At 40.8% G+C, this 23,324-nt stretch overlaps 1 protein-coding gene across 1 annotated transcript; it reads right to left on the reverse strand.

Moving 5' to 3' along the window:
• Nucleotides 1-2,797: 2,797 nt before the first annotated feature.
• On the reverse strand, nucleotides 2,798-19,072 carry COMT (catechol-O-methyltransferase). Its single transcript, XM_010133271.1, has 5 exons — nucleotides 18,827-19,072; nucleotides 9,397-9,679; nucleotides 7,445-7,638; nucleotides 5,392-5,523; nucleotides 2,798-3,024 (listed from the first exon to the last, which is right to left on the reverse strand). Exons 2-5 carry the CDS (start codon nucleotides 9,677-9,679, stop codon nucleotides 2,845-2,847), a joined length of 789 nt encoding a protein of 262 aa, XP_010131573.1. The 5' UTR covers nucleotides 18,827-19,072; the 3' UTR covers nucleotides 2,798-2,844.
• Nucleotides 19,073-23,324: the final 4,252 nt, after the last annotated feature.

A 23,324-nucleotide genomic window follows, 5' to 3' on the forward strand; every position in this document is an offset into this window, starting at 1 on the left:
TGAACCGCTAAGACAACCTAGAGAGAATCTGTCATTTGGAGAACAGATACAGATTGCCAGTCTGTGGTGGGACCAACCATTTGTGACACGCGTTGTGAGGTTTTGCTGAAAGCTGTGTGTTGTTCTAGGGGAGCTTTCTGTCAGTGGTACGCTCTCGGTGGGTGGCAGTCTTCAAACGTGGGTCCAGATGCACAGCTCCACATACCTGTTCCATGCGAGAATAGGCCGTGTCTGCCAGCTGCAATAGGCTGATGTGGCGCTAAGACTCTGTAGGCTTCTAGAATATATTTGGATTAGAAGAGCCATTGTCTATCTCTTGCTTCTCCCAGAATTCAAAGCATGACTTTATTTCAAGAGGTAATTCTTCTCCCTGGGAGATTCCACGTTTATGTGTCAGTGACTCCAGATCCCATTTGCTCAGCTGACCAACAGCCTCTTTTCTAATTGTCAGTCATGCAAGCGGAGTTAGGCCTTTTCCTTTTCATCCCTCGCCAACAATAATTAAAAGCATTTCAGAAGTGTGGTCAAGTGGAAAAATTCTTCTTGCGTATGGAATTCTGTAAATAATCTGATGATACAGACACTGTGGTTTTTTTAGCATTTGCCATGTGGGTGATCCTTTCTAATGAATATTAGTACAAAAATACCTTTTTTGTACTGAAGAGCAGCTGTTACATTTGCATATGTATGTCAATGCATTTTTCACTAGTGCATCTTTTGAAATATCCATGCTAGCTCTACAGGTTCCCTCCTCCCCTAATTTTCTTGACATTCTCTCAGACAGTAATTTTGGCCATTAACCAGCAGTAGGAATGTATTTTTCTGACCCTCTCTTGTGAAGTGCAGGACAGTCTTCCCTGTTTACTCTCACACACCCTTCAGCTGAGACTTCGGTTCGTTCATCAGCATGTGTTAAGTACCCTGCTACGGCAGGAGTGTCTGTTCAGGTGCAAAGATGTTTAAAGCTAGAAACAAAAGAGGATTCTTTCAGGTCATGACCTCACACATACAGAAGAAATTTCTGGTCTATTGTACGTATCCAGATTCTCCAGTGTGCTCTGGAAACTTGTGTATGCTAGTAAATGGGCTTGAAGGTTATTTTCTTTTGCAAATTTTGAAAAAATTGCTTGGAGTCACCTGAAGGACTTCAGCCCAGTGACTGAGTTGAGCCTGAAGCACAAGAGGATGTGCTGCTAAGCAAGCTTACAGAATAAATCATTGACTTATCCGCAGTGTGAGATGGAAGTGTTAGAACTCAAGGTCTGCTCCTACGCAAGACAGCACAGCAGAATCACCAGGGGCTGCTTCTGCATAATCTACTCCAGTACAGTAAGTCTTGTGTCTTTCTCAGTGTGACAGAGTTTAAATTGTTAAAGGAACTGCAGTGGTGTTGCCTTCTCATGTCCCTGTGAAATGCAGACGTTACAAGCTGGCTGTAACTTCTAAACTGCTCTAATTTTCTTTTACACTGAGAGGCAATACTCTGCTGTGCTCGTCGTTGGTGTCCTGCAGGTAGATTCTCTGTAGCACAGAATACTGTGGCCACAGTAGATACTACTTAGTAAGGTGAGCTATGAAAGGAAGAAGCTGATAACAGGTCTGAAGAATCCATAATGGGAAAGATGAGAATGGTTATCCCTGATTTTTCACTCTGCTTTTCAGCTGTTGGACCTTTCTGAGGCTGTTCCAACGCTGGAAACACCAAGTGCAGTGCTGAATTCATGGGAAACAAAGAAAGTCACGTGCCTGCTCTGTTGGTTTTTAGTTTTTATTTATAAATGCGACTATTGCTTCATATATGTTCACAGCAGGACATGACAGGAAATGCCAGCAGAGTTTTGCATTGTTTGGGTGAGTTAGGGACTTCAGATTTGGCTTTGTATCTTCTCAGCGATAACCCTCGCTGTTCACATAGTGTTAACAACACTGAGGTTAACCAGGGTGCGCAGGACCCACCTAGTAAAACCCATTCTCTCTGGTGTTTAACTTTATACAGCATCTGGAACATACACAGCACTTCAGAGTAAGCAGCTCGCCCTGCCCGACAACAGCAGACACTCTGCATATACAGCATCGTGAGGGGATAGTAAACATGGGGGGGTAAACAGCATTTGCTCAAGGTCTCTGATATTATGTAGTTCTGGTGTTCCTTTGGAAAGAGCCTGCTCCTCTTGTTACCTGTCTGTTACTGTGTTTATTTTGACCTATTTATTATTTCCATTTTCCCTATTTCTGCCTGGGCAGATCAGGCATTTTATTTGTTTGTCTTCTGCAAAATTGCTTTATTTCCTCATCACTCTGTGGGTTGGTCTTCCTTCAGTGCATGCCCTTTTCTATAGCATAGAGATGATTAAGTTTTGCAAAAACGTGTCTGATGCCATGATGGGAGCCTTCACTGCATTAGTGTCACACTAGTAATTTAGCATAATCGGGTCTCCTTGAAAGAGCCTTTTCTTGCAATACACATGCTTTTGTTCACTCGATAGTCAGTTCAGCTTGGGAACACAAGTCTTCCCAAGTTGCAGCAACTTCCTCTACCCCACCCTAAGCCCAAACTTGTTCAGGTTTGAGCTCCAAATAGACACTTGTTCAATGAGATGTTGGTCAAGGCAAGGCAATGTGCATCAACTTGGGTTTGCTGAATTATGTAAAACAATGGAACAGACCTTTGAGCAGTTCCCTACTTACTCCTGACCTTGGTTTCCACCTGGTTTAAAATCATCTCCGCAGCGCCTGTTTTAATATAAAAACCCCAAAATTTAAAGCATGGACCAGCACATGGACCCGTGCAGCTGTATTTACATAATTTGAAAAAAAAAAAAAAGTTGACTATTAATGGTTTCTTTATCCCAAAAACACAGCCTTTTCCATAGCATCCTGCACTTTCATATATTCCAGGTGAGATGGGTAGTTAGTGCATTGGAAATGGGGGTTGTTGCGGACATAGTTAAGGAATTCTGGAGCTCCTGGGTAGATGACATTGTCAGCCAGAAGAACTGAGCCCTTCCTCAGCAAGTTGCATTCCTAGAAAGAAGAGAAATTGCTTCATGGCAGCTGTTAAGCAGATACTGGCTTGAATGCAATGTGCTTTCATGTTAACCATGTCATACTGAAGTGCCGGTATTGAAAAACCTGTTGTACAATTCCCTTCTTTGGGGGTAAGAAAAGACATGGGAGAAGCTGAGTAACTCTCTGATCCTTTGTGGTCGTGTTTAGTACGCTGGCTTTTTCTGTTAACACAACCAGTAGAATATTAGAGATGCCGATAACATGTTGGATCATTTCGATTCTGACAGAGCAAATCGGGTGCAGCGGAGGTGTGCAGTTTGCTGCTCAGATTGTTTCCAACTACATGTACGTGATCAGTAAGATGGTTTTGTTTTGACTGTCATGCCTAATGTTTGAAAACTTTCTGAATATCGCATTAAAACGTGATTGTAGCTTAAGGTCACCTGAGAGACTGGCATGTACCAGTCTCCTTTGGCCAGTCTCAGTCAAATTCCAAAACTGCTAAATGAGCAAGAGATTTTCTGTGCTTGTTTTCCTTTCATCTTGTACAATTCTCTGCCACTTTGTTCAGGAGCTGGGTGTGAAGCGGGATTTGTGCACAATGAAGATCACTCTGACAAATTTCCACAAGGTATAATTAACTCGTGATGTTCACTTCAAGTGCAATATTTTTCCTCAGTAAACAGACAAACCTAATTTTTGCTGGTATTTTTGTGTAGTAGAAGTTTCTTATCTGAGCTTACCAGCTCTGGCCTGTGGTGACTGAAGAGCAGTCAGTGCAGTGGAAGCAATTTTAGAGACATGGCAAATATCCTCTGGTCTGTCGTGCAGCCTATACGGAAGCCTGTAAGTGACAAGGGGCTGTATTTTCCACTGGTCATCAGGATTTTATCAGGCTTTTCTAGAAGAGCACGAAAAGGAATGCTGTCTGGGCCACTTTCAATATATATTTCATCTGAATAGTGTATATTCATATTTCATATTCACTATTCATACGGCAGTACATGCAAAATTGCATGTTAGGAGGTTTGTAGCATCTGAGACAATGTGGGGACCTTTTTTTCATGTTTTGCCTCTTAATTTCATGAGGGTTTTTTTAAGCAAAGCAACTTTATGTCACATTGCATCAGACTGACTACTATGATGAAACTAAACTGTTTGTTTTGGCTGTGTGGTGAGGGTTAATCTCCGATAAGGATGTGCTAGTTGTTCTGGGAAGAGCTCAGTCATCCTTACACAGCCAGTTTAAAAGAAAACATTCTCTGGGTACAAAATAACTGCAGGAAAGGGAACATTTTCTTCAGCTACTGGTGTGTAAACTCAATACTGGCTATTCACAACCCCAAACAAATTTCCTTTTCAAACAGCTATCCGGAGGATAGGGCTGAAATTAAAAAACAGGAGCCTAAATGAGAAAATAATGTTGTAGTCCTCAGGCAGGGGTCAGAAAGAAGTTGGCAGGTTCTCAGTGTAAGAGGCAGCCTCAACAAAAAGTGGATTTATTTGTGAAGAAAATAACTGAAAAATGATGCTTCCATACAAATAGTTAGGTAATTGTGGAAAATTTTATCAGCCTGCAGCTCCAAAGCTAGGAGAGTACCTGTGCCGTGCTGATAGGTAACAGATGTGAATCTCAGTTATTTAACACCAGGAAATGCCTTCCTGTCCAGAAGTTCTCAGTGGTTACCTGTCATTGCCTACTGCTCTCACAGCCAGCCTGTTCTGCAGTGCTGACAGGAGTGCTTACGGCAGGGTGGGAAGAAACAAGCATGATTTTTCCCCAAGGGGGGCTGGAGATAGAGTGGGACAGCACTTGCCTAGCAAGTGCCTGACTGGGGCTGTCTGTGCTGCTCTGAACGTTGCTTTGCAGCCGGTGAGTGGCATAAAGACGACACCCAGCTCTGCTCCCAAAGTCGTATTTCCTCGAAAGGCTCTGCCGGCACCACAGGCCCAGGCATAAAAGGGGGTGCTGAGGAAATTAGAAAGGGGGAGCTGGGATATGCAGGTCCTAAGTCGCGCCTGCTCCCAGGGTCAGGATGGTTTTGGGTCAAGTGTTCTGGTTAGTGACCACGCAGACACTCCCAAGGAGCGTAAGATCCAGACCATGAACTCCTCCAGCTGGGATTTCTACTGCATGCCCATTTGTTCAGGAAACAACATGGTACAACGGTATTTGCCAGGTCCTGTGCTATGGAATGTCAGCAGCTGTCCCTAGCAAAAATTAGGGATCCTGTCCCCCAAATCCTCTTTTCTCGTAAGGTCACTATTTTGGCTGCCGTTCTTCACTTTACAGAGGATGAGTCCTTCATGAAAAATACAGGCCTCGCAGACATCAAGGTATTTGCTACTTCACTTTTTAAGACACGAACTGTGCAAACTGACCTGAAGCAGGATGGTGTCTGGTGTGTATTTCTCTTTCCAGTGGTCCAGGAATACAAAATCCAGAGTATCCACTTCATACTTTTTCTTCAGCTGGGGGATAATGTCATCTGAAGGGCCTTCTAGGATTTTTACCTGAAATTCAAATCCATCTGATGAATTGTGAGCAATTACAAAAAAGCACACGCCTCTAGCTCATTTTAAATTGTAGCCAAACAATTGAGCCTGTTTATAGCTCAGTATTGTCTCGGCTGTATTATTTCATAGCATTAGATCAAGTGTACTCATTTCTTTTTGACAGATCAAAGCAGTTATGTTCCAAAATATGAGTTTGGGCTGTTTTTTGGTTTGGTTTTATAATAGCAGAAAAAGTGGCTTCTTGCTTCTGTTGGATAATGCGATTCTTTACTGGAAACATGGGACTCCCCTGTTGAAAGCAGTACTTTTAATTATTGTTTTAGTTAAATCTCAGTTGAATCTTGTAGTCAGTCTAAGGAAAGGAAAAAATACAAGGAACAGGTTAGTTTAGAATAAAGCTGGAGGCTACAGTATGTACAACTGGCATGGCTAGTAGAGGGGGGAGGCAGGACAGAAGCTATTCCATTTTCCTGTACTGTTAAAGGAGCTGCTGCACATTGATTTGTTAAGCAAGTGCCGTATACTGTGAGTAGAAGAAAAAAGCGGTGAGGAAATCTGTCTGGTTTATGACTCATAGCTGATCAGGAGATTAAGTCAGACGGGGAAAATGCAATTTTAGATGTCACTAGTACTTCAGGTTCTCTTTAAGAAGTTAAGAATTGTATCAGAAGATCTCATGGTGGGATTTATTTCCTCTAGATTTATCATGTACATTGAAATGAGTTGTCTAGTTGAATAGACACTTCTCAGGATGAATCCCTCGACCTGCTGTAGATCTCTGCCTTGGGCTGAGATGAATTACAGAAATATCTGCATCTCAACCAAATGTACAGAGAGTCAAGACACCTCAGCTTGTACAAAATTTAGATGTCACCAACTAGATTTGGGTAAGTACATCTCATCTGATGTCCACTGTACATAATGCAACTGCTGCTTACGAGATTTTGTAACTAATCAGACTATGGTTCATTTTTCTCTTGTACTCAGTCTTGACACTGACTTGAACCTTTTAATTTATATAGAGGAACCCAATATTCTAGTCTTAGCTTTTGGGAGGTAGTGAAGTCCTCGGCTGTACTGCTGTGAGAGGTCAGAGACTATAACTAGGCATAGAGCTAGTTAAATTAATAAGGACTGTGGGTACAAGGAAAAAAAATACAACAGGTCTATGAACAAATGTTGGATGGAAATCCTAGAAAGGCTTTTGATGATGATGAGGAGGAATCTGTGGAGCAGTCTTGCTGTTCAATAATGGCGTAAGTTTAACCAGTTGTGCAATAGTGGTTACTAATTTTATGAAGAGGACTGCGTGTGCTAATGTCCTGTGACTGTAGTCAGTGAAATAGCTGCCCTGGAGGCCCGTATTGTTGTAACAGTCACTCTGGGTTTTGAAAATAGGTCTCACCAAATGGCCTGTCTACTCTATAACCAGTCAAGAGCGAAGAGGCCAAACTGGCAGATGAAGGCAAAATGCTTTCCAAGTGTTAAGGAGACATGGGTGTATGTGATGGTTCCTGGTCTTGCCCCTCTGAATCTTCATCCTGACTCACACAGCAAAGAAGTCTGAGAACAGCCTTCACTGTTTTACTGACACTCACACATCTCTCGACAAGCCTCTAACCCTATCCTGACTCTCAGCTGAGTCTGCGTGGTACATGGACCCGACTGACGCTAACAGGTTTACCTCCCTCGCGCTGTACATACTAAAGAGCAGATGGCAGTGGTCCTCCGCATGGACACTGCTAGCTTTTCCCTGCTATCGAGCCTGACGGTTAAACTCTGCCTGTTCCCACTTGGGGTGCTGTACCTGCTTGACAAGTGAAAAGCAAACTAAAACCTATCATTGTCGTTTCTATGGATGAAGTCCCACTCTCCCTGTATTGCTTCCTCATACCAGCCAGAGACAAACGGCATTTACCTTATCCTGTACTCCAGCAAACTCAATCATCTGTTTAGCTATAGCAGCAAATTCTGGGTTGAACTCCACAGTGAGGAGACGAGCTCCTGCCTTCAGCAGCCGAGCAATCCGAACCGCTGAGTAGCCACAGTATGTTCCCAGCTCCAGTGCAACGGAGGGATTGAGCTCTTCCACTGTCTTATCTAGAATCAAACCTGAATAAAATGGAAGTAGGTTAACTTTCGACAAAATCAAAGTGGTTCGCATACAGAAGAGCAAGTTGGTGACAAACTTAGAAAATCTGTGTACTAAATTGCTCAGGGCATTCAATAATTAAGGGTTGATGTCAAATTATATACTGTTTCCTTTGCAGATTGGCTTATCTGTGATCAAGTGGATCATTGGACGTTCTCAGTTCCAAAATGCAAACCTTTAACTAAAAAGATCTTACTTAGTTTCACAATATAAACATTTCCGAGTCAGGAAATGCCTGAATTAATTAAAATATTTATAGTGTTACAAGGGGAAAATACAGTGTGTTTTTCCTAGAGCTTTTGCAACATCTGGCTATATTGGTGAAATACATAACTCTGGAATTTTAAGTGCTCATATGTGTTGCAAATGTTACATACAGTAGTCTGATACAAAATTTCTCATACTGAATACTTGTTTTTAAAGGGAAAAAGAAAAGCCTTAATTATAAAATTGCAAAATATTTGCAAAATACCTGATGAATTTGTGGTATTCACAATAGTCAATTGCTAACAACAAAAAAATAATCCCCAAAAGAACTGACAACATACTACATTCAGTCCTTCTGAAGAAAAGGATTTACTTGTGAGAAAACTGACTCTTCCTTCTGTGGCTAGAAACTAGATAACTAATGTGGAACAGTATTTGAAGGGATTGTACTCTGAGCCATGGAATTTTTCAATGTGCATATACATTTCATTATGTGATATTTTCCTGAGTGTCATTTGTTTATGAATAGCGTGAAGATGAGGCTTGCATCTCAAGATCATGTGATCACTCTCGAAGTCTTAGGAATGAACGATGTATTAACTTTCGCTCTTATCTGAAGAAAGGTCATCTTGTCAGAGCAAAATTTTTAATATAATCCCAAATGATCAAAGTTCAGAGTTTAAGAATTCCTGCTCAGCCACCACCTTAATTCTGTTGCCCTGAGCACTCCAGCCTGATATGCAGAGGAACTACTTTCACAAAATGTACCCATGGCAGAGAGGCATTTTTACTGCAGCGCTTACAGTTGTATTTTATTAGCTATATTAATCCCACACTATGCGAATTTCCTCTGCAATTTCCCAGCAAGAGGCACTTTTGTGTCTAATTCACAAGGGAACATGTTAACATTTTGCCTTTACAGTTTTTTGAAAACATTGTCACTATCCTGCAGCTAAGAAAAAAATGTTTTGTCCGCGTATTTTCCTGTAGGAGGCAAGAATAAGATGATTATTCATTAAGTAGCAACACTGATAGCTGTTTTTTGTGTACTACATGGGTAGGATTTCTCCCCTCAACAGCATCTTACAACTTACGCTTGCATATACAAACTTCATATAGTTTAAAATACTTTTTTTTTTCAATTTACTATCTTCTGGTTATGGATGTGAAAGTACTTAATGAATTACGCCTTAAGGCCACCCTGTATAGGAACTGAGGTATAAGGCAACCCTAGATTTTTCCCTAAATTGTCACCCTCTGCTTACACATCTGCAACATACACAACACACAAACCCAGATTTGTGAGGTCAGGCACTGGACACCCCTCCTCAAAGACAACTGCACAAGCATGCACTGCAGTTTGCCAGACTGCTCTGCTGACCACAAGGCTGTTGTGGATTTTATTTCTTTGCAGCAGCAGCAGATGGAAGTTACCATGTGAATACAGTAAGATGTCCTGTTCTGTGCTAGTCTTGAAAGATCTTGCAAGTGCTGATCCCTGCTGCAATTACCTTTCTCATCGCCCACATTCATGGCCCACTCTTTCTGAGAGCAGTACTTATCGATAGTGTCCATCACACTACAGGGGTCTCCTCGGACTGCATTCTGCAGCACGAAATTTAAAATCCTCTGTTCTTTGCTCTGATTCATGATGAAATTGGTTATTTTCTCCCGGATTACTTCATTCCAGAGAAGAGCAGCAGTGCCGTTTTTCCTGATGAGCACCAGAAAGAGCAGCAAAATGAAAAGCAGGGTGAAGACAATGAACAAAAGGACTGAAGAGCTTTCCAGCATCTGGAAGGAAAGAGAAAAACAGCCCAGGGTTAAGGTGGCACGGGAGAGAGGTATTCTTTTTGTAAATATTAAGCTGAATAACCCACAGCCAACCATACTGAACAGGAACACACATAATTTAATTATGATATTGTCCAGAGTAGCTGAAAATTACTCTCGGTCGCTTGGTAATGGCTGGTGCTCTGTGGCACTCCCTTTAGAAGCCAATTTTACAGGCAGTCAACAAGTAGCTTTATTTAATGCTCTGGTCCCTTCCCCCACACAGCTGGTCAGTCCTGGCTCTGAGCATGCCACTGCACAAGGAGCCTCTCAGCATCAAAGCTGTTCTAACCATTTTTCAGAGGATTTAAAATCTTAAATTAGAATGTGACCCCACACTCATAATTTTTGAGCACTGGGAAACTTCTAAGCTGGTCTTGGTAAGAAAATATGGAATGTCTCACCCTTTAATTTTGAGCACAGCATCAGCAGAAACTGTGCACTGTTAGGTAATGTTCTGCTTCAAATCATCTGCAGGTCCTAAGTTACTTCCTTGCAAGCAGACCTCATCGCTAGCACCTGCCCTGCTTACATGCTCTGCAGAGAAGCTGAGCTTGAGGTTGCATTAGGAGTCGACCTGCCTCCTTCCTTTCCGAGCCTGCAGCAGAGGTTCCCAGGTGGAATGGTACAAGGACAAGAAGATAGTAGCCTTTTTCTGCTTATAAGACCTTTGACATGAGCCATCAATCTGATACTCGTGAGGACAAAAGGTACATTTCCTTTTACAAAGTAGGGGTGCTTCTCACAGGTTATAAAAACATAAAATGGAGCCCCTGAATCAGAGAAGAGCTCAGGCTCATGAAATTGAAGCAATGTAGGAAAAGAGCACGTTGTACTTCTCTGGGCCAGCTCAAATTATCCAACGGGACTGTTGGAATTATTCCACCGCTGATATTCGGTGTCATGGCTGCAGGTGCCTGCGTGTGTGCAGCTTGGTGCTGTGTGTTTCTGTTTGAGAACATAAAGCTCAGCAGATGGGACGCATGTCACTCCATACAGCTCAAGTGGTAAATCCCAGTGAAGCCATTGACTCGGATGGATTTCAGATGAGCCAGTGGACAGGAAGGTGCGTTTGCTTCCATGCAGGAGTCACAGCACAGAAGATCTGATATTCTTAAAACTAAGGAATTGATTTAGCCTTTGAGAGGATGCCAAACTAAGGGTTGTGTTTTGCCTGAGTATTCTCTGCATGTGAAGTTTCTCTTGTACAACCCAAACCACACCTCATTTCTGATGATATAACACCTCCACTTTTCCCCTCTGCTCCCCACAAGAGGGGCGCTGACAGTTGCACACTGGGAGGAGAGCACAGGTTGGAATGTGCTCCAGTTAGTAGTGGCAGGAATGAGTGGCGAGTTCATTTCTTCTCTAAGTCTAATTAGGCCTTTGAACACAAGTCCAGAGGGTTCACAACCAATTTCTTAATCTCAGCTGGCTTTAGTTTAACTGGGTTTTTTAACTGTTATTTTTAAAGAACAATTGAATCTATGTATTAAGTCTCTGTATTCCAGCTTGCTAAAAATGGTGAACAGCTTCCACTTGTACTTGTATTATGTTCTACCTACCTCGAGTTCAGAAAAACCATTGTGCCAACAGAAGCTTACAGCATCCTCAAAACTTTTGTCTAAGTTCTGCAAGACCAGAGGTAAATGGGCTGCATGATTAGCCAAATACTCCCCTCAGTCTCTTCCGACTTGTTCTTGCTTCCCTTTTTTTCTTTCCCCCAAAATTATCCTAGAAAAATCCTAAATTTTATGGGTGGTCAGAGCACCATTCTGGAGTGAACTTGGCACATACACATGGGAAAATCTATCCCAATGCTTTAAATTTTGAATCATCATGCGGAACACATTTTGAGTCCAGAAGATGACTGAGTTTCCATGGAGATAAGCTCAACCTACAGTACAGCTGATGTTGTTCACCCATCCACTTCTCTTAGTTGCACAGCAAGAATGACTTGTTTGGAGCCATTGTTCGGAGTCTTTTGCTTTTAAAGTAGTCCCCAAATTTAATACTTACCTTTAACGCTTTCATTGCAAAGCCAGACCTAGGACATTGCCTTTCAAGGCTCACCAGAATCATTAGCACATGAAAATCTTGCTTCTTGGACTTTCTGAATTTTGTTTCCTAGCTATTAAGAACCTGTTTCTTTACCTCAACAGTATTGTGGAGGCCTGATGTAAATTTTTCTTCTTTCCTTCTATGGACTAGTAGTTCTACTGATCAGCCCAATTGTCCTGCTTCTTCCAGATGGGACTTCTGCTCTTTCTAGTTCTTCTAATGTGAAGATGTTCCACATTATCTACTCACTGAGAATTTGGATTGGGCTATGAAAATAGCATTAGTTTAATGGAAAAATATCTCTCGAGCTTCATGTGCCTTGTCTTCACTTGGCTTTCATGGCTTAGTGGATTGTATGGTTATCGTTGATGGACTTAGATTACCAACATATTTGAGAGATAATTATTCTGAACTGTGATGAATGATGGAGCCCAGAAACCATCTTCTGATGCCAGCAGGCATCTAACCTTTCTGTCTCTGGACAAGGGAAACCGTGTGAGACCTGCATACCAGTGACTCACTTGATGTCAGTCCAGCTGTATTCAGATCCCTCTAGAGCTGCAGACTGTGGGCATTCAGAGTTACTTCGGACTATTGCCATGGGTTACAGTGGACACTTTGGCATCCTCTGAGTACAACTTGCCACAGGCTGTTGCTTTGGTACTGTGAGATTCTGCCAGTATGTTTGGAGCTGCCGTTCAAGGATGTGTCGAACAGCAAGAATGGATGATAGCTGCAGGATGAAGTAGATGGTGTATTTTCTGAGAAACAGCTTTCTTCTTTTATTCCTTAGTATAGGTATGAGACTGTTTGGTGAGATCTCTCAAAACAGGGAGAAATAATATCCGTAGGCTAACTCAGCCCCACTCCCTGTCCTGCAGGTATGCCGAGATTTCTTTTTCAGACAGGGAACAGACTGTGAAGATTTATTTTTATACCTTAATGAAAAGGACCCACTTGACAGTAAAATCCTGCCCCTCCACTTTCACATGGTTTCCCAGACATGGAGGGTAAGTCAGCAAAACAGATTTCCATCGTCTTATTTTCCCACGCTGCTACAGGCTTTATACAGCAAAATTACAAGATACCACATGCTCAAAAGCCCATATATTAAAGGACAGCTTCTTCACTGTCTGCACCCTCTGAAATGCTATTTCTTGATCAAGTGCTCAGAGGGATCTCTTTCTTAACAGAGCCTCAGATGGATATTTGCACCTCTGAGTCCCATATGAATGCTACCATATGTAACAGCAGAGCCCAGCTGCCTCCACAAATCCTCCACAGATTGCTCATAGTAGCAACAACCTATATAGTACCTGCTGCTCTTTGCCATTCCTAGACAAGTTCACTTCGTTTTGCTTTATCACAGAATATTTTTTAATTATTTGGGTTTATTATTATTATTATTGCTGTATAACACCCCAGCACCTTCATAAACTAGCAGTATGGGTTGTTCTTAGCAGAGCTCCTTTAGGAAGCAATTATCCTGAAAACCACTTTCCAGAGAAGGTAGCTTTTAAAAGGAGCAAACCAGCCATATCTTGCTTTTCTTTTATTTTCCTTTTTTCTTCAAACACAGTTTCTTTTTCAAAGTTTGTCCCTCTTAATTTCTGTCATCTTAGCTGTGGTAATAGATGTAGTGATAGCAGTAGTCTGTAGAAGCAGCCTGCCAAGGGTAAGGTGCATTGGCAATGGTCATGCACCCAGAGGAAAAAAAAAAATCTGTACCAAACCAGGTGGTTGCTTTCATATTCTTAGCTGGAAAATATTTGATATGAAAATTAAGTGCACAATTCAACCAATTTAAAACTACCACGACCTAAGAGACAGGCATGTTATGACAGCTTTAGAAAATGCAACTGTAATTTTAGCTTTAATGTGGATTCATGAGATTCATTAAATATGCAATAAAACTGAACTTGCACGTAGTCGCATTTCTCATAACCACTTATTACAAAGCAGTCGCTCTTACGATTTAATGCTTGTACTGAGGTTCCAAATACACAAGTTAGCACTGCAACCCCTTCTGTGCCTTAGAAACACCATGATAAAGTAAGCCTTCTCTTTGAAAGCTAAAATTTGAAGTAGAAAATAGTAGGCAAAATGAAAAATTCAGCAATGGAATAAACAGAAAACTAGAGGGATAACATTATGGAAAGGAATTAATAACATTTATCACTAAATCTGTTTTTGAGAAGAGAGAACGTAAAGGAAAACATATTAAAATTTCATGCCCAAACCTGTCAAACTACTGGCAAGTCTTTCTAAAGCACTAGGTTATTTTGTTATGCATCTAATCTTACTCATTGTGGCAGGTTTCATAACTTGATGATGCAGTTCAGCAGTTCTCCCCTGATGCAAACCATAATCAATAAGCATTTGAGTGGGAACACCTCTGTTTCAACTTAGATCTAAAAAGATGCTTTCAGAGAGGGAAGCAAACACAACTTGTGGGAATCTGCCACCCCAACTTACCTGCCCTCGAAGATAAAACACCTAAGTCATTCTAAAGGCTATGGAAGAAACCTCAAGAGAGTGGCTCAGACCTAGGGATCTGTTATTCTGACAACAGTTGTTAAGTTAGGGGATTCTCTACCCCCTTACTATTATACGGTCTACGGTTTTTCTAAAACCATAAAAATGTCTGTGTGATGGAGCACAAAAAAAATACATCCCATTCTTTATTCTTGTACAGGTGACTCCAGCCATTTCACCAAAGGCTACAATTAGGATCTGTCAGTAATGCCATTCTGGTGATTTTTTGCAAAGAAATTTTTCCAGAACTGTGTCAAATTTGATTATTTAACTATTCTAAAGCTTAGTTCATTACATTATGAGTAATTAACAAGACCTCATTTCCTATAGACGCAAAAATAAGAGATGACAGGTATTAAAACCCTTAGGAGGTTGAAAACTGTTGGATAAATTTTTCTAATCAAGGTGAATCCTTATAATAAGTCTAATTACAGAACCTCTCATTACAATTTTTGCTTAGATAAACTGATCCTGCTTTGCTTTGTACTGAAAATGCAGTCCTAAACATAATCACACACACAAATCTCTTCTACAAAGACAGCATGTGCATTAGACTGCTGTTCTCCAGGAGTGGAGTGAGAGTAAACTTTGTGATCCTGAGTCAGGGGACTTAGGTTGGAGGCTGATTTTGGCAATATTTTTCCGATCTCATCTTGGGTGAGCTGTTTTACCTACATCTTTGTTGTCACAAGAGTGTTAATTGCTACTTCTGTAACTTTCAAAGCCTTGTAAAGCTGAATTAATCTTTCTAAGAAAAGTCCTTGATATGGATGTATGAATAACACCTGAGGAAAGGCAAAGTGATTTTGTCTGCATTAACTGAAAAGATCAATTTTGGGATACCAAGACAGTAAACACCTATGTGACATTATCATTCTCGAATTTATGAACAACAGGGAAAATGTGGAGACAAACAGTGCTTCAAACACTTTCCTGAAGTGATTTCAGCCTGCTGACAAATCAGGCCTTTGAGGAAAGATGATGTTATATCCAATCTCGCTATAATTTTTCATGCATTTAATCTAACTGCCAAGTTCTGGTTGGTTGTTTAAGAGTTTATTACGAGTCTCCAAGCATCCAGGCAGTACTTTAGCATTCTGATGCTAAAGGGTTTAGAATCTAATTTAGACTTTATTAGCTCACATAACCTGGTGAATGGGGAGTGCTTGGGAAATTTATACCATTCAACCTTTTTTCACAGAAGAATCTCTCCATCAGTCTGAGGGTATTGAGTATAATCGAAATGCTCGACAACAGCAGAGAGCCTGGGGACAACAGGGCCTAACTCATTGCAGAGACACCGCAGCTAAGTCTGCAGAGAGAAGCATGTAATAATGCAAATGATTTTCTAGAGGTTTTTTACAGATGCCATAAAAATTAACAGATTGAACCCTCCCATGCAGGAATCTGCACGAAGGAGGTAGGCTACCCCCATTTTTAGAAAAGAGTTAAAAAGGTTTAAGTTCAAACTCTTTAAAAGCTTCTGCTGACATTGTGCCTTTAAGTATCCCCTGCACTAAGGTATGCAGAGGATTTGTGTCTTAGTAAGGATATATTAGCAGTTTAAGAAGCATTGCAGACACAATGCAGAAGAGTCAGCACATTTCTACGCATATTTTACCAGTGTCTGTTTCTCTGCCCTAGGCTGGAGGAGATCTGTGCTGTGCCATGACTGGGACCGGAGTTCCTGACTCTTTGTCCTATGCTGTCTTGAATGAGGCAATCTCTGTTTTGCAACATTTTGCTTTTCTTGAACTTTTTCCAGAGCAAGAAAGGCAGAGTGTTTTGGTCTGAAAGCCTAAACTAACTTGTGCCACACATATTGTACCCTGTTGCTGTAGGCAACACAACTCAACAGCTTCATATTTTAGAGGTCATACTTTTAAAGGTCAAAAATTATCTTTTTACCTCCTATTCTTTTGTTATTGTTCATGTATTTTCAAATGAGTGCAACACTGCAAAGAATAATCAGCATATTGCCAAATGTGAATAGTTTATATTTCAGTGGAAACTTACTCTGGGAGTTTGACATTCAGATTTTCCACTGATATCATGAAAACAAGCTGAACAGTCTTTATATAATTTTTCACTAAATATTTCTTGCATGAAATCTAACTTTCCCTCTTCCGAGGTTTTTTTCAAATGACTACAATTTAGCTTCAGTACCATGACTACAAAAATTCAGACTTACATAAATGCAAAATTCTGATTATTATCTTTTTCCCCCTAGGCCTTTTGTCTTGTCTTTTGCCCCTCTTCTCAGGTTGAAAGGAAACAAATGCAGGTTTCTTCTTATGGAATGAAAAACAGAAAAGCACCTATCGCCTACTAGGGCGCCCCATCAACTGAGCTTCCTAAGGATGTTTAAATCCATTCTCCCCAGAGAGATTTCAATTAGGATAATTGCTACCCACTTAAAACTCCCTTCAGCCACTGTCTAAGTGGTATTCGGTGCTATCAGCCGCAGGAGAAGGTTTATGTAGTGGTTATGAATCCCATAATGAAGTGTGCAGGACACTGGCCGCAGAGACAGGCGGTGCATCTGGAGCATTCTGATCCCGACTGGCCTAGTGAACGCACCGGGTGATTAACGCCAGGGTGTGCGGTGAGAGACTTCTCCGAGGGTAAGAAATGCCCTTTACTGGGCCTTGAGCAAAGACAGCTTTTCAGGAATAAGATCTTTTCAGGTACCCCTAGGAAGCATTTCTTTCTAATAGTACTTATTGCCACTCCAGAACTCTAGATGTGTTTGTACTACTTGTTCTAGTGTTTGAGGCCAGTGGCGGGTGTAGCTCAGCGGAATTACACAAATCCCACCTGGGATGCAGTGGACTGTGAAAAGTAGAAAGTGCTCTGCCCTGTCAGTACAGAAGGAGCTGGTCTATAAAAGTTTTCTTAGCTGAGATTTTCAAGTTCCCCAGGGCAGGTAAAACAAGCTACTGTTGAATGTTTTTGCCTCAAATGGATATAGGGAGAAAGAGCTGAAAGAGAAAAGACCAAAACGGCTAATTGTCCTCAGCATAATCACCTGTGACAGACCTATTTCACATTCTCTCTTTATATCACAAAGATCAAGGGCTGAATCCTCAGTGTCCTAAATCTCTGCTGCATCCTCCTGCCCTGCTTCCAAGGCTGCCAGCTAATCTAGTTAAATCTGTTTCTCCCCCAGCACAGCTTTCTGCTCGCCACAAGCTGCTCGTCAGGGCAGCGGGACTACATGGCTGAAACTTGGAAGTGAGGACACCCACTGAGGGATCTGAAGGAGTAGGAAGGAAATCGCTGCTGAAATGTTGGCTTATTTCTCTGAAAATGAACAGCTCTAACAGGCCAGTCAAGGTGGGATCCACCACAGCACTGTGTGGGAAGAGGGGGCCTGAGACAGAGCAGGGCAGGTGAAGTTGGTCTCAAGTCCTGAGTGAATGTCCTCCTCAGAAAAGTAGCTGGAATGGGCATAGAGCGTCTCTTTAGCTAGAAATTGCTTTCTGAGACATCTCTCCTGAAAGAGTTTTAGCAGAACTGGTATGGATGGCCTCCCACATTAAGATCTGGTTTCAATGACTGCTGCCAAAGTTATGCTTTTGCAGAGAATTCCCAGTCAGTTCTAATTCCAGTGATCATGAAGGAATGCAGTGTGGGACTGGCAGATAAGCCTGATACCAGCTGCAGGCTGCTAAGAAATAAACTTGAGTGACAAGTAAATTGTTTGCAGTGTTAATGTGGTTAAACTCTTTTTCCACTGATGCAAACTAAAGCTGTAAATCAGGGAATTTTTCTTTAGCATTTAAATATTGCAGTGTCGTGCAAATACATGAGATTCTGAACCTGAGGGCTTTGTTAGAGTCGTCCATGGCTGAGTAAGCAGAAAAAAGTAAGCTTTAGTGCAGAGATGAAGAAAGGTTGTTTATGGAGATCACCAGTATGACGTGGTTGACAATATCAATAAATATGAGTTTGTTTTTAAAGGACAAAAGGTAAAGAATGTCCATAAAGGGCATCAAAAAGATACTCTATAAGCAGCAGTGGAGCTGACAAGCAAAAGTACTAGCTTTTTGTCTGTTCTTCACAGACATTTTGCTGTAGCAGAACTCCCTCTTGAGAATGAAAACCCCCATAAAATACAGCTGCAGGCAACAATTTATAAAAGCAGCTATTCAGTCAAATAGGATGGAACTGAAGCTTGACTTGCATTCAGTTTTTTCTTGAATACACGAGTACCAAATTCCAGCATACTTATAGCCATAAATTACATTTTCAATTTAGTTGTGGTTATCTCATCTCACTTCTTTAAACTGTCAAGGTTTACAATACAGTACAAATGCATTACTCACAAATATGTCCTATTCTTTCTCTGTGAAAGCTGTTGCTGCCCACAGACTGGCTTCCTAACAATGACTACCCGTCAGAATGTGGAAAACACGGCTTCTTTCTTGTTCACCACTGTTTAAAATAGTGACATTATCTAAGATAACACATCATGTCAAGACTGAGAAGTAAGAAAATATAAATATGTACCTTTCTCAGTACAGCAGAAGCTGTTCCCTCCAAGCTTTTCGTGTGCTGCTCTGATGTGGCTTTTACAGAATGAGAGTCCAAGAGCCTGCAATATTCAGTCACATTCGATCACATCACAAGAATAGCTTATCAGTTCTGTTACACAGGCTCTAAAAGGAGCGGTGTCCTTTTCCCCAGCTCCTCCTTTCGCAGATTTCTGCACTCCTTAAAGGTGCTCAGTGCTGTAATAACCTTAGAGAAAGCTATTCGTCTGTTCCCTAATCACAGTGTTCTTGTTCCTTAGTTACAGCGCAGTGAATGCTGACAAAGTCAGGTATGAGCCAAATCTGTGCTCACTGTAAACGCAATGTTCAATCGAGCAACTCCGGGAATGAATTTGGCCCAAGGGATTTATTTCTTTTTTCAGCTCAGACGTGGCGTGCTACAGCCAGTGCAGAAACGGGACCTGGCATGTGGGTTAAATATGGAGTGCCACTGGAGGGAGGGGAGGTACGTACAGCAAATTGCTTAACTGCAGCTACAGAGGAAGTGCAATCAATACATTATAAATAGTACACTTGAATTTCTATAGCTTCTAGCTGGAAAAATGTTCTGCTACAAACAGCTCTAAGAAAAAAGAGGCTTATATTCTAATAAAACTTGTTATTGGCTTGACTGTCTATACATCAAACTGCAATTAAATTGCACCATAGAAGAAAGTAATAAGAAAAACAAAACCCAAACGCAAAGTGGGAGTAATTCTCTGCTGTATTCTCACTACAAAACTCAGACTAGTCAGCAAGTGTTTGAAGCTCTAGCCTAGAAACTTTTTAAAGATTCAAAGAAAGGGTTTGGGTCAAATGTGGCAGAAATAGGAGCTGAAGAACTGAAAACAGGCTTTGTCACATGACTACTTGAGAGCATGACAAGAGAAGAATAAAAGATTTTAAGTGGATGGATTGAATAAAGAATTGTAGAAAAAAAGAGGTAGGTGAGGGTCAAAGGGGTTTTAGTAACTCCAAACAAAATGTAACTAAGACCCTGCAATAAAGCATAGCACCCAGTGTCACAGAATAACTTTGAAGTATCCTTTCCATGTATAACAGCTTTAGCTCAGCAAATATTGTTTTATAATCCAGACATCAAGCAGAAAGAATGAAATAAGCAATACTGCACTCCAGCTTCACTGACAGTAATTTCCTGTCTGGTTGAAAGCGGTTTGTGAAACCATGACAGGTTTATCTGCACGATCCCTGACACCATCCACAGTTAAAATTAACTGAGAATTTTTTACTAACGGGCTGTGGAGAAAAGAGCTTAAACCAGTAAAACGTCTACGCACTGACCTGGTTCAGTAAGCACAGAGCTATTCTCTGGAGATGTCCTTGCAGTTAACTATAGCTAGTTGTGAACTGGTGGGTGGTCTCAGCTCTGCTTCTGCTTAGCAGCACAAATTACTGCCAGGACTTACCAGGTCGAGCACCATCCCATTACAATCCTTTCAAAGGACTCCCTACAGTGAGCTGAATCATATTCTTCAGGCTAGAAGCATGGGAGGAGCAAACTTGCTTCTGCCTGCCCACAACTGCTTACTTGTATGATAAAGGCAAAGTAACCCTTTCTGTGGACTAGATAAAAATGGTGAATGGCAATAACCACAAATTAGTTAAACCACCCAAACTCTGTCATAATGTCTGTAAGTTGCTTCCAAGTTAATAGACAGTTGAAATCTCGTAAGATGTTATGGCATATTTTTTCCTCCAAGAGAAGTTTCTTTAGCAGGCTGTTAGACATTTGCTTATGCCTTTCTTTAATTTATCTTTTTGCCAAGACAAGGCCTATGTAGGTATGCAATTTTTAACAAGTTTTTACTAACATAGTAACAGTGCTACAATCTCCAGAGTGCAAATATTTATACACTATTCATGTCTTACAGTCTAGATAGTAAAAATTAACCCTGATATTAAACCATCCAGGTTAGAGAACAGAGGAGAGCTCTAACTGTAAAAGGTTTTTATGTAAAGACAAGATCGTAAAGGATGGATTTGGTACTGCAGAATGTTGGGATACTGCATTCACAGGGCACATCTGTGGGATGATGTAGACCCAGGATGTCTTACCTTGGGAGCAACATCACATGAATGGCAACAAGTCAGAATAACTGGCTGGTTGAGACTGACTCACTCTGGCAGTTGACAGAGTTAAGCTCAGATCTGTCTGCACAAGCTTGAGTAGGCTTGCTCATGTACAGAGCTCTGAGTTTCTAATGGAGGCCACGCAGCTGCAGTCACATGATGCTACGAGGTAGTGCCTTCCCCACTTGCTTGGCATAGCACGGAGTTAAAGCTTTCTTAGTAAATCCATGCCTGACATAACAACAAATGGCATTCCCTTCTAATAATCCTGGCCAAAGACTGGGTTTTAAAAGCCTAAACAAAGGGAGACAGGAGAGCTACAACATTATCATAAACCCCACAGATCATGTGAAATACTGAGTGGAAGAAAATTTGTTTGAGCTTGCATATTCAGAATAGCAGGAGGGATTTTCTTTTCTGTGAATTTGCTGTTTTCAACAATCAAGTTAGTTTCTCTTGCTGAGAAACAGGCAAAAAAAAGAATTTTGAGAAAGGAAGCACCACTCATGTATGAATCAGGAAACTGCCTGGAGATATCTAAAATAGGAAACAGCTAAAGCGTAAGAAGGATGGCCAGCAAAGCAGTATTCCAACATTTAACCGATTATACAAGCAGTTAGACTATTTTACTGGGCATCTTAAAAGGTTATCATGCAGACTGAAAAACACTTCCTACTTTCAAAATCTTTAACTCCTCATGAGAACTGTGAAGCTCAGTTACATCTACCGTATTTCCGTCTTTTCTCCCCTCACTTTTTTGGTAATACATGTTGAGGCATTCGAATGAAGTCGTGTTACTTGAAGCTTCGTCTGTTTCTGCTGCTTTTTTCCCTCACTTGGAATCAAATAGCTGTTTAGGACAAACTATGAACGGAAGATTCTATGTTAAGGAAGGAAGGAATAAAATGGCATAGAGTAATTCTGAACAACAAGAAGTCCTACTCTTCGACAAATTTCTGAAAATAAAAAAAAAAATTGTTAAACTATTTTTATTGGTTTATGAACCTCTGCACAAATGTTTCCAGCAGAGGAAACACTGGTCGCTGAAGGAGGTGTTCTTTGTAACCAGATGTCCTTTTGAGGCACTTAGCAAGTATTAGAACGGCTGGTTTTCTTTTAGGTTTATGTTTTTACATGGAATTTAAATTATTTAGAATAATTTAAATTTAGTAATTTAAATTATTTAGAGTAATTCTTTGATGTGTGTACTTTTCTGAACTTTCTCAGTGTAGTTGTTTTAGATACATTTACAGACTTTACATAAAAATTATTAGCTCATGAGATATATTTGTCCCATCTTAACAAAATGTTGTAAACTTTGCAGAACTTCACATGGAAATATGATTACCTCAATCTCATAAACCACTCTTTCTTCCCTTATCGGTTTGACTTTTAACTCTTCTTAAGATTGACTGGTCAAAGCTCTTAAAAGGGAGGTATCAATAATGCAGAAAAATACAGCAGAGTTTGATTTTAAGCAAATAGCCACAGATACCTTCATGCCAGTATAAAGCAATACCCAATAAAAAGTAATATTAGAAATTTGTTGCCACACAAGTCAGTTAAGAAGCCTCAAATAAAAGTTATAAAAATACTTCTCTGGTTTATCCAGCACCTGTCTCTTCGAACAAGGGTCCTCACTTGTGAGCATAAGCCCCACGTTAGAATACTATCCATAGCATTAGCAATTGGAATCATGAGAAGGTTTTACCTTGCTTCGAAAGAAGAGTGGTAACCACCTCTCCCCTGCTACCATTATTCTGTCCTTTTTGTCACTCTGGGATATGGTTCTCCCCATTGCTAGGGACTATGTCACTATTTCCACTTTTGTATTCACCACTTGACGTGCCTTTCTTCCACATGCTTTTTCTTTCCCTCCTCCTTCCTCGTTAATGCTAAGGACACCGTGCTACACACTAGCAGAGGAACAAGAAGATGACTAAAAAGAAGAGTACAATCAATCACAAGAGAAATGGTAAGAAACCAAAAAGTCCTACCTCATGCAGAGACCTCTTAGTTCAAACAGTGATCCAGATCATGAAGACTTCTGTAAATAATTAATTAGGTCATGCTACAAAATGCAGCCTCTGATATAACCTATTTCGCACTCCACCCACCAAAAAAGAAACACTGTGATGACTTCCAAAGATGGTATCTACCTGACACCTCTCTTCTTTGCCCCACCCTGCCAGGTTGCTCATCTGGAAACATAAGGCGTAAAGCAAACAATGCCCGAGAGGCAGGAAAGACAAGAAGATGTCTTTGAAAAGTCAGAATTTCTAATATGTTAGTTAGAAGAGGTATTTCGTCCTGCTTGTCTTCACAAGGAAGAATTTAAGTAAGCCATGAATAAATGTAACAAAAGGTATTTTGTATGTAGGGAA

Source organism: Buceros rhinoceros, unplaced genomic scaffold, assembly GCF_000710305.1.
Source record: "Buceros rhinoceros silvestris isolate BGI_N320 unplaced genomic scaffold, ASM71030v1 scaffold8503, whole genome shotgun sequence".
NCBI classification, from domain to species: domain Eukaryota; kingdom Metazoa; phylum Chordata; class Aves; order Bucerotiformes; family Bucerotidae; genus Buceros; species Buceros rhinoceros.

What these genes read in the sequence shown, in the direction of transcription:
- COMT (XM_010133271.1), bottom strand. Translation starts at nt 9,679, where the DNA reads ATGCTGGAAAGCTCTTCAGTCCTTTTGTTCATTGTCTTCACCCTGCTT. An exon ending in TTGCTGGAGTACAGGATAAG is followed by an intron (nt 5,524 to 7,444) that starts GTAAATGCCGTT and finishes TTTGAATTTCAG; the next exon opens with GTAAAAATCCTAGAAGGCCC. An exon ending in CAGACACCATCCTGCTTCAG is followed by an intron (nt 3,025 to 5,391) that starts GTCAGTTTGCAC and finishes TCTTCTTTCTAG; the next exon opens with GAATGCAACTTGCTGAGGAA.